The 12,622-nt window shown below is 41.0% G+C and overlaps 1 protein-coding gene across 3 annotated transcripts in view; it reads left to right on the top strand.

The window, feature by feature from the left end:
* Nucleotides 1-12,163, top strand: part of ZNF711 (zinc finger protein 711) — a 1,503,904-nt gene extending 1,491,741 nt beyond the window's left edge. For 2 of the 3 annotated variants that reach the window (XM_044057133.1, XM_044057134.1), the window contains one exon: nt 9,398-12,163. In XM_044057133.1, coding sequence (XP_043913068.1) covers nt 9,398-10,572 — 1,175 coding nt within the window. In that variant the 3' untranslated portion in view covers nt 10,573-12,163. The remainder of the gene's footprint in view (nt 1-9,397) is intronic. The other variant, XM_044057135.1, reaches the window with a different exon arrangement.
* Nucleotides 12,164-12,622: the final 459 nt, after the last annotated feature.

Consider the following 12,622-nt stretch of genomic DNA (forward strand, 5'->3'; position numbering starts at 1 on the left):
AGTTTTTCAGCTCAGATTTTGCGTACATTATGCCGTCGGATCCTCTGACTTCCCAAATTGTTAAAAAACGCAAAGAAAAAGGCCGACACTCGCGGTCCGCGGTTTTGGCCGAAACCACGGTTAAGCAAGCCGCGAGTGTCTCGGTTTCGGCCGAAACCGAGAATACCGGTCAATCTTCAGCCGAATCCTTGACTACTACTGAGGCTCCTGCTACCTTAGTTGAATCGGCCTCAGAAGTTTTACCTATTACTGTGGTTCCTAGTGATTTATTAGACACCATCCCTTTGGATGTCTCTACCCCAGCACATGGTGCTGCTAGGCCTCCTGCAGCCATGTCTATTAAGGCCTTTGCCAGGGCTAAAGCAGCCAAAACTGTTAAATCAGTGCCTGTTAAGCCCCCCCTCACACAGGCCCACTTCTAGTTCACAAATGCTTACTCTGGCAGAGGATTTAATATCCTTAATTAGGGGATCCCAATCTCACCCAGACAGGGCCTCTCAGCCACCAGAAAAGAGATCTAGAGCAGAGCCCCCCCGAGCCAGTGTCCTCTGTTGATTCTGCGGATGACTCAGACATTACAGACCAGCCAGAGGCTCCTTTGTCTACATATGAAGACTCCGATGCTGAAGAATCCATTCCATCTGCCTCTCCGCCAGAGGAATTTTCTTTTGGGGAAACCTTACATGCCATGAGAGAACAATTCCAATGGCAGGGACAAGATTTCTCAGATTCAAGAAAAAGGCTTAGGACTTTTCTGCACCTACCACAACATAGGCCCTTAGCTATACCTCCAGTACTGCCTGTGGTGGATGATGCATTTAATGATGTTTGCACTGCTCCTGATACTTTACCTCCAGCCCCTGCCAAACCAGATAGATTTTACAGGGTGCCAGACACCCAACACCATCTATACAAGGCCCCACTTGCAGATCCTGAGACTATATCCCAGGGGCCTAAGGCAGTAGCCTCAACCTCAGCAAAAAACCCTACTCCTTCTGAAAGGGAATCCAGGTCCTTAGAGAGATGGGGGAAAAAATTTACACCTCTGCTACTCTCTCAGCTAGAGCTTTAAACTGTCAGTTTCATATGATCCAAAACCAAGAGTTTATGCTTGATCAGTTAACTAAGAAGCTGTCCTCTGATGACTCCTTAGATAAGAAATATGTATTAGAAATGGTGGATAACATCCAACAGGTTAGTAACCATTCTTTAAAATGTGGCTATGATGCACTGGAGGCTTCATTTAGATCAGCCATGACTGGCACAGTGATAAGAAGGCATGCATGGTTGAAAGAACAGGTCTTGCCGGATCATGTTAAAGCAAAGCTGTTAGATGCTCCTATGGATAAGGCCAATCTATTTGGTACACCTGCTCAGCAAGTAATGAAGAAAATAGAAGAAAAGGCAAAATCTGTACAAACAGTTAAGGATTTCTTACAGGTTCAGCCCCCAAGGTTTAGCAGGAACTGGCCTGCCAAAAACTGGTCCTTTCCAGACTCCTCGAAATCTCAAAGAGGCAGGAATAGACCCTCTAGAGGCAGAAATCAATCCAGAGGAGGTGCCTACACAGGACGACAGTGGCAAGGCAATAACCGAAGCACGGACACAACCACTGCCGCTACAACAGGACAATCACAGTGACTTGGCTCTGACACCGCCTACCAGGGAACAAATAGCAGCACCTTTAGGCGGAAAGTTAGCCTTATTTTCGAAAAATTGGCACTGTATCACAAGAGACAAGTGGATTTTGCAAACCATAGACCAAGGCTACAGGTTCCACTTCCACACCTTACCAGTAAAAAGAGGAATGCCAAACCTACCTCCAAATCAAAAAACAGAAGCTCTAAAGCAGATAGCAGAATTAACAAAGTTGAGAGCTGTGGAAAGAGTACCAATAACAGAACAGGGCAAAGGATTCTACTCCAGACTCTTCCTAGTACCAAGAAAAGAGAAAAGTTGGAGACCTATTCTCGACCTGTCCGTCTTAAACACATACATCATTGTCCCAAAATACAAAATGCTGACCCTACAGCAACTTCTTCCCATGCTGGGCAAGGAGTGTTGGCTGGTAACTCTAGATCTCAAGGAGGCATACCTGCACGTCCCCAAACGACCAAATTGCAGAAGATACCTCAGATTTCTTGCAGGATCAGAGAATTATCAATTCTCAGCATTGCCTTTTGGCTTATCTACTGCGCCCAGAGTATTCACAAAATGCCTGGCATCAGTAATCGCTCACTGCAGGCTACAGGGAATACAAATTTTCCATACCTGGACGACTGCCTGTTACAAGCGGACAACAAAAGCAAGCTGACAACAGATCTACAAAGAGTCATTTGCTTACTACAAGCCCTGGGATACACAGTCAATTTACAAAAGTCAAGACTGATACCATCCCAAACAACATTCTTGGGTGCGGATTTGGACACAGTAAAACAAATGGCATTCCTAACTGCAGAAAAACAAAAACAACTCCCTCTTTACTTCTTGGCAGTAACAAAGCAGAACAAACTAACAGCAAGAAAAGTACTGCAAGCCTTGGGCTTCATGGCATCATGCATAATCTTGGTCCCACATGCCAGACTGCATATGAGAAAGCTACAGTGGTACCTAAAGAATTTATGGTCTCAACACAGGCACAGCTTAGAAACCGAAATCCCACTAATCCCATGCCTGAAACAGGAGTTCCTATGGTGGGCTCAAGCATGCCAGTCAAACCCAGGCTTACCCTTCCACAACTTCCAAGCAAGCCAAACCATCACAACGGACGCCTCAGACCTAGGCTGGGGGGCGCACATGTTGGACAAATGCATACAAGGATTGTGGACTCAAGACCAGCTGCACCTGCACATAAACCAAAAAGAAATGCTGGCAGTAAAACTAGCACTACAGGAATTCAGACCATTCCTCAAAGAAGGCCACTTAATGATAAGTAAAACCAAACGGGAACAAACTACAAACTGTTAAAAATCGGACGGCACACGATAAGAGGGCTGAAAACCAATTTAATCCACAAACTGTACAAACCAAGTAGTAGTAAGCGCTTTCGGCAGGTTAAAATTACCCGCCTTCTTCAGACAACCACAAGTTTGTGAAAAAGTTAATTTATACATTTAAGTTAAAAACTTTCAACCTATTAGGTTTAGATGCATCTTTGCAATGAAATAGAACCATGACAACCTTAAAACGGCAACACCGCCGTACTAAAAACTATGTATGGCTGTAAGCCAAACATAAGCAATGAGTTAAGGTTTAGGTTTTTTAGGTTTTGTTATTCAATATAATCTGTAATTATTTGTGTGCATCATAATCTATGGCAAAACGCCCTAACAGGCAAATTTGCTATAATGTTCCTTGCTCTGGTTTAGTATATATTCCAACAATATGTTTAACTCATTGCTTATGTTTGGCTTACAGCCATACATAGTTTTTAGTACGGCGGTGTTGCCGTTTTAAGGTTGTCATGGTTCTATTTCATTGCAAAGATGCATCTAAACCTAATAGGTTGAAAGTTTTTAACTTAAATGTATAAATTAACTTTTTCACAAACTTGTGGTTGTCTGAAGAAGGCGGGTAATTTTAACCTGCCGAAAGCGCTTACTACTACTTGGTTTGTACAGTTTGTGGATTAAATTGGTTTTCAGCCCTCTTATCGTGTGCCGTCCGATTTTTAACAGTTTGCACTTAATGATAAGGACAGACAACACCACAGTCATGTGGTACATCAACAAACAAGGAGGCACTCATTCATACCCCCTATGCAGAATGACTATGGACCTTTGGAATATGGCTCTGAGCTACAACATCCAGTTACAGGCAATGTTTGTGCCGGGAAAAGAAAACACCCTAGCAGACATGTTAAGCAGAACCACCTTGGATGCTCACGAATGGATGCTACACCCGGACATCTTCAAGACCATCACAAAGAAATGGGGAATGCCACAAATAGACCTATTCGCATCCCCACTCAATCACCAGCTCAAAAAATTCTGCACAAGGACATGCCACCCACTTGCATGGAAGGTGGACTCTCTATCCTTCAGTTGGAAAGGCCTGACAGCATATGCATTCCCACCTCTCCCTTTGATGCACAAGGTACTACTGAAAATCAAAGAGGAACGTCCAAGGATAATCCTGATAGCTCCGAATTGGCCAAGACAACACTGGTACCCATTGCTGAGGAGCATGTCTCGGGGGAGAATGTGGTCAATACCCCTGATGCCTTTGATGTTAACTCAGAACAACTACAACATCATGCACCCAAACCTAAAAACATTGCAACTGACTGCCCTGAACATCACATAGCAGCAACTAACCCAGACCTATCCCAAAGGGTTAAAGACATTATCCTTGAAGCCCGCAGACCTTCAACAAGAAGGAACTATGCAGGAAAATGGAAAAGGTTTGTCATTTGGAGTACTGAAAGAGGAAAAGATGTGTCGAACATAGATATTGCTAACATCCTGGAGTACTTGGCAGAGCTTCTACATACAGGCCTGTCTTATTCCTCCATCAAGATACATGCATCAGCTATTTCAGCAGAATACAGCTTCGATCCACCTGTCTTTTCGCATCCTCTACTCAGGCAGTTCCTCAGAGGGATCAAGAATGTAAAACCTCCTAGGAAACCACCATTACCAGCATGGGACTTGAACTTTGTGCTAGAAAAGTTGACACTCCCTCCATTTGAACCAGCAGCAACAGCAGATCTTCAACACCTATCATGGAAAACTGCTTTCCTACTGGCAATTACTTCAGCAAGGAGGGTTTTTTGAACTACAGGCCTTAATGGCAGTACAACCCTTCCTGATCTTCCATCAAGATAGGGTCTCCATGAGAACTAATCCTACATTTATGCCTAAGGTGGTATCCAGAGTGTCTTTAAACCAGGCAATCCACCTACCTACCTTCTTTCCCAATCCACAGAACAGGGGGGAAACACTGCTGCATACCTTGGATGTACATAGACAGTTACGCTACTACCTGGACAGAACCAAAGGTAACAGAAAAACTGACCAGCTTTTAGTAGCCTATGCAACAGGAAGGGAAGGAAAAGCAATTTCCAAACAGACAATCTCCAAATGGATAGGAAATTGCATAAGATTCTGTTACTCCTACCATGGAAAACCAATTCCACAGAACATAAGACCTCATACTACAAGGGCTACAGCCACTACCACAGCTTTCTTACGAGGAGTGGCAACCAAGGACATTATTGAGGCGGCTCCTTGGACCTCCGTGCATACATTTGCCAAGCATTATAATTTACCTCTATACTCCAGATCCCGAGCAGGGTTTGCCACTGCTGTACTGCAAGGGATCCTAACTACACCATAATTTTTCTTCCTCCACCCCTAGTTGGCTATGGTATTCTACCCATTTGTTATGACTGCAGATGCTACCTTGAAGGACATAGTACAGTTTTGTACCTACCATAAATGTAGATGTCCGAACAGGATAGCATCTGCAGTCAGGATTACCCACCCTCCTTCCCCTCTGTGGTACTCCTAGGGTATTTACCCTCCTATTAGCTAGCTGGGGGGGAGTCTCTTATGGTGTATTTGTTTGTATATATGTACATACATGCTTATTTTTGTGTTTGCCTTCTATTTTTTTTGGAAACATTGGCATTTATCCAAAATTTAGCTTTCCAAGAGGGCAACTGGCATCTGGGGCAAGAAACACTGAGGAAAATGGCGTCGGCTGATGCCTTTATACCCGAAGACCAGCGGAGATGACGTCGGGTGAAGTGCGACATCAGCCGAAGCCGGACCCAGACTTTGGAATCCGGCCGACCGAAGGGCTGCCTGACGACAGGACAACCCATTTGTTATGACTGCAGATGCTATCCTGTTCGGACATCTATATTTATGGTAGGTACAAAACTGTACTTTCCTCATACTACTCACCTTTTACCCGGGACCCCTGTAGTGTAGCACCTAAAACCATTATGGGTGTTAGCCACGTCTTCTGTGGTCGTTGCGTTCCCTGCAGTGAGCGAGGGACAGACTTTGTTGTTGGTACTGGGAGAGGGAACAGGGAAGGAGTCGCTGTTTAGTCAGAATGTTGTGCCCATCCCTGGGGAAGCTGCTGCTACCATTAACAACTCTGATGGCCCCATTGTTCCTATCAGAAAGAAACAGAAAATGAAACATGCATCTGTTCCTCCTCAAATCTTTCTAGACCATAGTAGTTCACTAGATCTGGCTCAAGGTCTAATCTGGGCTATTGATTCTTCTTAAAAGCTAGTTTCTGGCAAAAGAAAGAGATTCATGATTTTGAGTATGGACAGGAAGATGAAGGGACAGATGCAGTCTTTCCCCTCAGATTTCTGATTCAGATTCAGAGGAGAGCACAGTATTTTATTCTCCCTGTTGGGATTTCTCCTTCTCTGAGACCATCTCCAGAATGTGCCAGTGTTTTCAGTAGGAGAACACTGAGGTTTCTCAGTCCCTCAGAGAATACTATGAGCTGTTACAAACAGAATTTCAGGAACCCTCACCATTCCTCTAGTGCTGTCAGGTTTGAAGGATGTGTGTGTCCCTGCCTATAATTTTCTTGTCAGTCAGCCACAAAAGGCTAATAGATTGTATAGAGTTACTCAATCTTTTAAGTTTTTATACACTCATCTGAAATCTGCTGGTAAACATTAAATTAATTCTAATCCTGCACTTTTTGGCAAGGATGGAAACAAAATTGCTAAGTATAGGAAAAGGTGTATGCTTCTGCAACTTTCGTTTTCAGAATTTTGAATTGTCAGGCTCAGATGTTAATGTTTATTCTGATTAATTGTGAAAGTATGAGGAATGTTTTGTCTGCATTTTCTTCTGAGGAAACAGCTGCTTTAAATGGGTTAATTTCATTATTTACAGGTCAAAATTTATTATTTAAAGTGTGTGTATGTCTGTTGATGCTTAGTTTTGAGGTTTACTTGGCTGCGTTCTCAGGATCTTCCAGATGTAAAAATGAAATGTTAAATTCTTTAGCTAGAGATTTAGTTTTTGGTTCCTCTGCTGCAGAAGTTATCAAAAAGTGTGATGAGAGAGGTAAGCTGATACAGGGAATCTCTTAAGATTTTTCAGCCCTCCTTTTCCAAAATTTATAACAGATTTTTATAACCCTCATCCAATTTTGGCAAGAAACAGAATTATCAGTCTTAGCAAAATGCTGGTAAGTTAATGTTTAAGAAGAAATGGCAAGGGGTTTCCAAAAAGAAAAAGAGGACCCCCACCCACCAAAAAATTGAGGCCAGTCCAACAAGTCAAAACCGCTGTTTAAGAGGTCTTGTTCCCCCCACCCCACCTTGTCATTCCCTTTTTCCCTTCCAGAAAGTCTGAATCTCCACTTCTGTCTTTGGTGACAGTTTCAGACAAATGTGTTCTGAAATCATTCATCAAGGTTACAGGTGGCAGTGCAAGGAAATTTCTCCTTCTAGTGGGTGATTTCTCATCCACCAGAACAAACTCCAGTATTTCTCCCAGTACTTCAACATATGTTGTCTTGGGGAGTGATAAAAACATTTTTATTCAAGGTAGTTTTTGGTGCCAAAGAACAAAAATGCTTGGAGTTCAATTCTGGGTCTTTCTTTCCTAAACCAATTTGTGATTGTGCCCAAGTTAGAAATGCTATCTCTTCATTAAGTTTCCTGTTAACATTAGATTTAAAAGATGCTTATCACATCCCTATTCATCCAGTCTTCAGGCAATTCTTAAGGTTTTGTGCATCTGGATCACATCATCAGATCTCTGCCTTACACTTTAGACTATCCTGTGCACCAAGAATGTTCACAAAGTGTCTAGCTCCAGTTATAGCTCATTGCACACCACAGTGTATCCACATTTTTAAATATTTGGACTACATGCCTTTGCAGAGTCATCTTCCAGCTGTCCAGAATCTCTCATTTGTGTGAGAAATCTTTTACACAAGCCGGTATTCCGAATGGACATTCAAAAGTCTTTTTTGACTAATCACGTTATTGTGTTTCCTGGGGTGTTTGCTAGATATCTCAGTTCCAAAGAGCTTTTCTTCCACAGGAACAAAGTAAGCCTATATCTAGATCTGTTTATAGAGTTTTCCACTCAGACTTCATTCACTGTGAAGGGAATACCTTGGAATTTTGGATCTCTTGGCATCTATGATTCTCATGATACCCCCAGCAAGACTCTACATGAAAAAGATGCAATGCTGTCTGAAGTCTCTTTTCCAGCACTAATATTTCAAATCCCAATTCTTTAGCTTGTCAGAAGAGAAATCATTTAAAGACTGCAAATTTCCTTAAAGCTGGTATGGCCCCCCTTGACACCTCAAACTTTGCTTGGGGAGCAGTTTTAGAAGAGTTAAAAGTGCAAGGTGTTTCAGACATCAAGTACAGATGAAATAATTAAATACAGAAGCTTGCTGTGATTAATACACTCAATTCTCCAATTTATCTTTTGTCCCCTGGACCGCTCCAAGTTGTTACAAACAATAACACTGTCATATAGTAAATCAACACAGGGGGAATTAGGTCTTACCCCCTTTGCAGACTAGCCATGTTAGCTTGGGATATAGCTTCACAGCACAAGAAGCTATTTAGCTGATTCTATAGGCATTTTACATCCCATCAGAGCAAAACTGTGTGTCAGAGAAGCTGAGCAGGACAAAGGCTTACCCTCACAAATAGAGACTAGATCAGCGTGTCTTCCAATATTCAGTCTATATGTGGGGAGTCCCTCAAGTAGACCTATTTACTCCCCTCTCTGAACAATGAGCTGGCAAAATTCTGCTCCTTGGGATTCCATGCAAGAAGCCCTGAAAGACCGACAACGTTTCTCTTCCATGGACAAGAATGTTCTGGTATGCTTTTCCATCCTTTCCACTGATATCCAGGGAACTTCTGAAGATTCAGAAGGAATCTGCCAGTTTCATTGTGGTGACTCCCTTCTGGCCCAGCCAATAATGGTGTTCTCCCTTCTTTTGAAAGTAGTCAGGGGGAGTTACCATAAGCTTCCTCAAAGAATGGCTTTAGTCGCACAAGAACAGGGGTGTTTGCACCCAGACCTCAGTTAACTTCATCTGACTGCCTGAGTGATATTACTTAAAAATCCACTCTGCATAGGTTGCATTATTTTTCTGTCAGAAAAATGCAGTGAGTAAAGTTGGGGCCATTTGCTTCACACCAGTGATGATGTAGCATTCTTTGTTGGGAATCCTAGATGCAGGCTACTAAGTATGCTACTTTGATTTCCAGTGGTATCAGTGTTATAAACCCGCTGTATAGATTCCATTGTAACTGCTCTTTTAAGTAATTCTAAAGTTGGAAGTAGATGCAGTTATTTTTGTAACGTATGTTATAAAGAACTACATATTTTAAGAAGCTGAACTGTAGTGAAATTAACATATTTTTTTTTCATTTCAGCAGTTATTATAGGTCCTGATGGACAGCCATTAACAGTCTACCCCTGTCATATCTGTGGGAAGAAGTTTAAATCTAGGGGTTTCTTGAAGAGGCATATGAAGAACCACCCTGATCACATGATAAAGAAGAAATACCAGTGTACGGACTGTGACTTCACAACTAACAAAAAAGCCAGTTTCCACAATCATCTAGAAAGCCATAAACTTATTAATAAAGTTGAAAAAACCCATGAATTCACAGAATATACCAGAAGGTACAGGGAGGCAAGTCCAAGTTCCAACAAGCTGATTCTGAGGGACAAAGAACCTAAGCTGCATAGATGCAAATACTGTGACTATGAGACTGCTGAGCAAGGTCTGCTTAATAGACATCTACTTGCTGTACACAGTAAAAATTTTCCACATGTATGTGTTGAATGCGGAAAAGGATTCAGGCATCCTTCTGAACTTAAGAAGCACATGAGGACCCACACTGGGGAAAAGCCGTATCAGTGCCAGTACTGTGACTTCAGATGTGCTGATCAGTCAAACCTAAAAACTCACATAAAGACAAAACATGGTACTGACCTGCCATATAAATGTGAGCACTGTCCTCAAGCATTTGCAGAAGAAAAAGAACTACATAGGCACACAGAAATGTTCCAGGGGCATAAGACTCATCAGTGCCCACACTGCGACCACAAAAGCACCAACTCCAGTGACCTTAAACGGCACATCATATCTGTTCACACTAAGGATTTTCCTCACAAGTGTGATGTTTGTGATAAAGGATTTCATCGGCCTTCGGAACTTAAGAAACATAGTGAAACTCATAAAGGTAAAAAAATTCATCAGTGTAGACATTGTGACTTCAAAACCTCAGATCCTTTTGCACTTAGTGGTCACATACTTTCAATTCACATCAAAGACCTTCCTTTCAAATGCAAAAGGTGTAAGAGAGGGTTTCGTCAGCAAAATGAACTCAAGAAGCACATGAAGACTCATAGTGGACGAAAGGTGTATCAGTGCCAGTATTGCGAATATAGCACTACTGATGCCTCAGGCTTCAAACGTCATGTAATATCAATACACACAAAAGACTATCCACATAGATGCGAGTACTGCAAAAAAGGATTCCGTAGGCCATCTGAGAAAAACCAGCATATAATGAGGCACCATAAGGAGGCTTTAATATAATTTTGTGTAATGATTAACAATAATGATTTAGGAATATGTAATAATACACTAACTAAACAACAAAAAAATAACTGTTTCTCCTGGTTTACAACATTTATCTTTATTCATAGTTTTTCCTTCTTTGTATTGCAATCTCAAAAGTATTAATGTTGGCAGAGGCAACAATGGGCCTTGTTGAGTAAGTTTTACAGTGGTGAATTTAACAGGGCAACAAAACTGTATTTCATTCATGTCCTGCTTATGTTAGGGTATTGAGATGCTTCAAAGAAAGAAAAAATTGGTTAAGTTTCTCAGTTTTTCACTTTAAATGTATTGTATGGAAACAACAGACATAGTTATTCAAAACTCCCTTTTTATAATAGCTATTATGATCATGCCTGTCAGTACAGTTTTAGAAGGTTGCTGGCTGTCCAGTAATGCTGTTTTTATACTGTACTTGACAGTCATTTTCCAGAGCAGTCAGCCTGCTGGTTGACTACCTCATTTTTAGCTTTCAACAGTAGGAGCCTTTTTACTTTCTTTCACGAAGGTCAGTTAACATTTTAATAATGTGTTTTCACAGTGGCTGCTAACCAGTTTAATGGTAGAAAGTGTCCCATAAATTGTAGGACATGTTCAGAATACTAGGTCAACAGATTTTAAAATACTGGGTGCTAGAATATCAAATATGTATGTATATAATTTTGCTTTTATTTTGCAATATGATGCACTTAAACGATGATAAATAAGGCACATACAGTAAAGTAGTAGTTTGCAGTCTTGTCTTGTTGTATAAATGAGGAACACATATAAAAGAAATGACAGATGAATAGTTAAAGACAAAAAGCTGTTCAAATCTATTCTTTAAAGTTTCTCCTTCCAGTTTTGAAACAAGAAACCCACCCCAGCGAATGGCCATCTAGTGTAGTGATACATTAAAGAAAAGGTAAAGGATGATTTCCCCCTAAGGCTATCTTAGGGGAGATGTCTGTTCTGGTGAAATCGTTTTTTAATATACACAGAAATTGCACCTTTTTGAACCCATAAAGTTTATGCCATAGTAAACATTTCAGTCAGTAAAGAAGTATTTATACATTATTTAATCTATGTAAAATGCTGTCACTAGAACTGAGAAATGGAACTCCAGTTTATGGTGTATACATGTTGACATTTGCATCTTTTTGCAAAACAGCTTTGTGTTGGCATGTTGCAGTAACTCAGAACTGTGCTTAATAGATCCAGCAGGTCCAGGGCTATTTAATAAAATTGTTATGCGTGTATTGTAATTTTTTTAAGTTCATGTTTGCACACCTGTTCATGTTGTAAATTTTTAAGTTTGTTTTGCGATTATGTGGTTTTGTGTTGGTCAGACAGTGTTTTTTTTTTCTTTTTTTCTTTTTGCACCAGATGAGAATCAGTTTCTTGGAAGTACCATTTTTATACTTCTGAATTCAGAATATTAATTTTGCAACAGCTCTTACATGAAATATTTGTGGCATATGTGGCTGTACATGATATACATGCTGTAAAATAAGATTGTCACTGTTATGTGGGATAATTTGTAAATGTTAACTCATTGTTATGAGCATACAATAAAATGCATCTCTTGCAATCTCTAGTTGTTTACACTTTGTCTAAAAACTCTGATGAAGATGCAGAGATATTTCCCTATAGATTTACAGATCTTGCTATAAAGGTGGCTTTTGTGGTCTATTCTACTTAAGGTAATATCGTCCCAGCATTTGACTTGCTAGTGGAATTTTAGTCTCAAGACTGTGGCATAAGGTAAGTGTCTTTAAATAATAATCTTTGTCCACAGTGTGTGTGTGTGATGGTGACAGGGGAAGTCGGTCCATTGCATTCCCACCAGATGTTCACCATAAGGATCATTGCTACATTACATTAAGAATTAATGGGGATTATCTGAATGTGCGTGCAGTCTTCCAGCCAAAATTCTAAGTGCAAAAGGATCACGCACATATGGTTTCAACTTTGCTTTTTGGGCTCATGTGGTCCAGCTTAAAGTTTTATGGCACATGACCAGAGGCACTCAAGAGGAGGAAAATGTAAG

Source organism: Protopterus annectens, chromosome 15.part0, assembly GCF_019279795.1.
Source record: "Protopterus annectens isolate FY-2018-M chromosome 15.part0, PAN1.0, whole genome shotgun sequence".
NCBI lineage: Eukaryota > Metazoa > Chordata > Ceratodontiformes > Protopteridae > Protopterus > Protopterus annectens.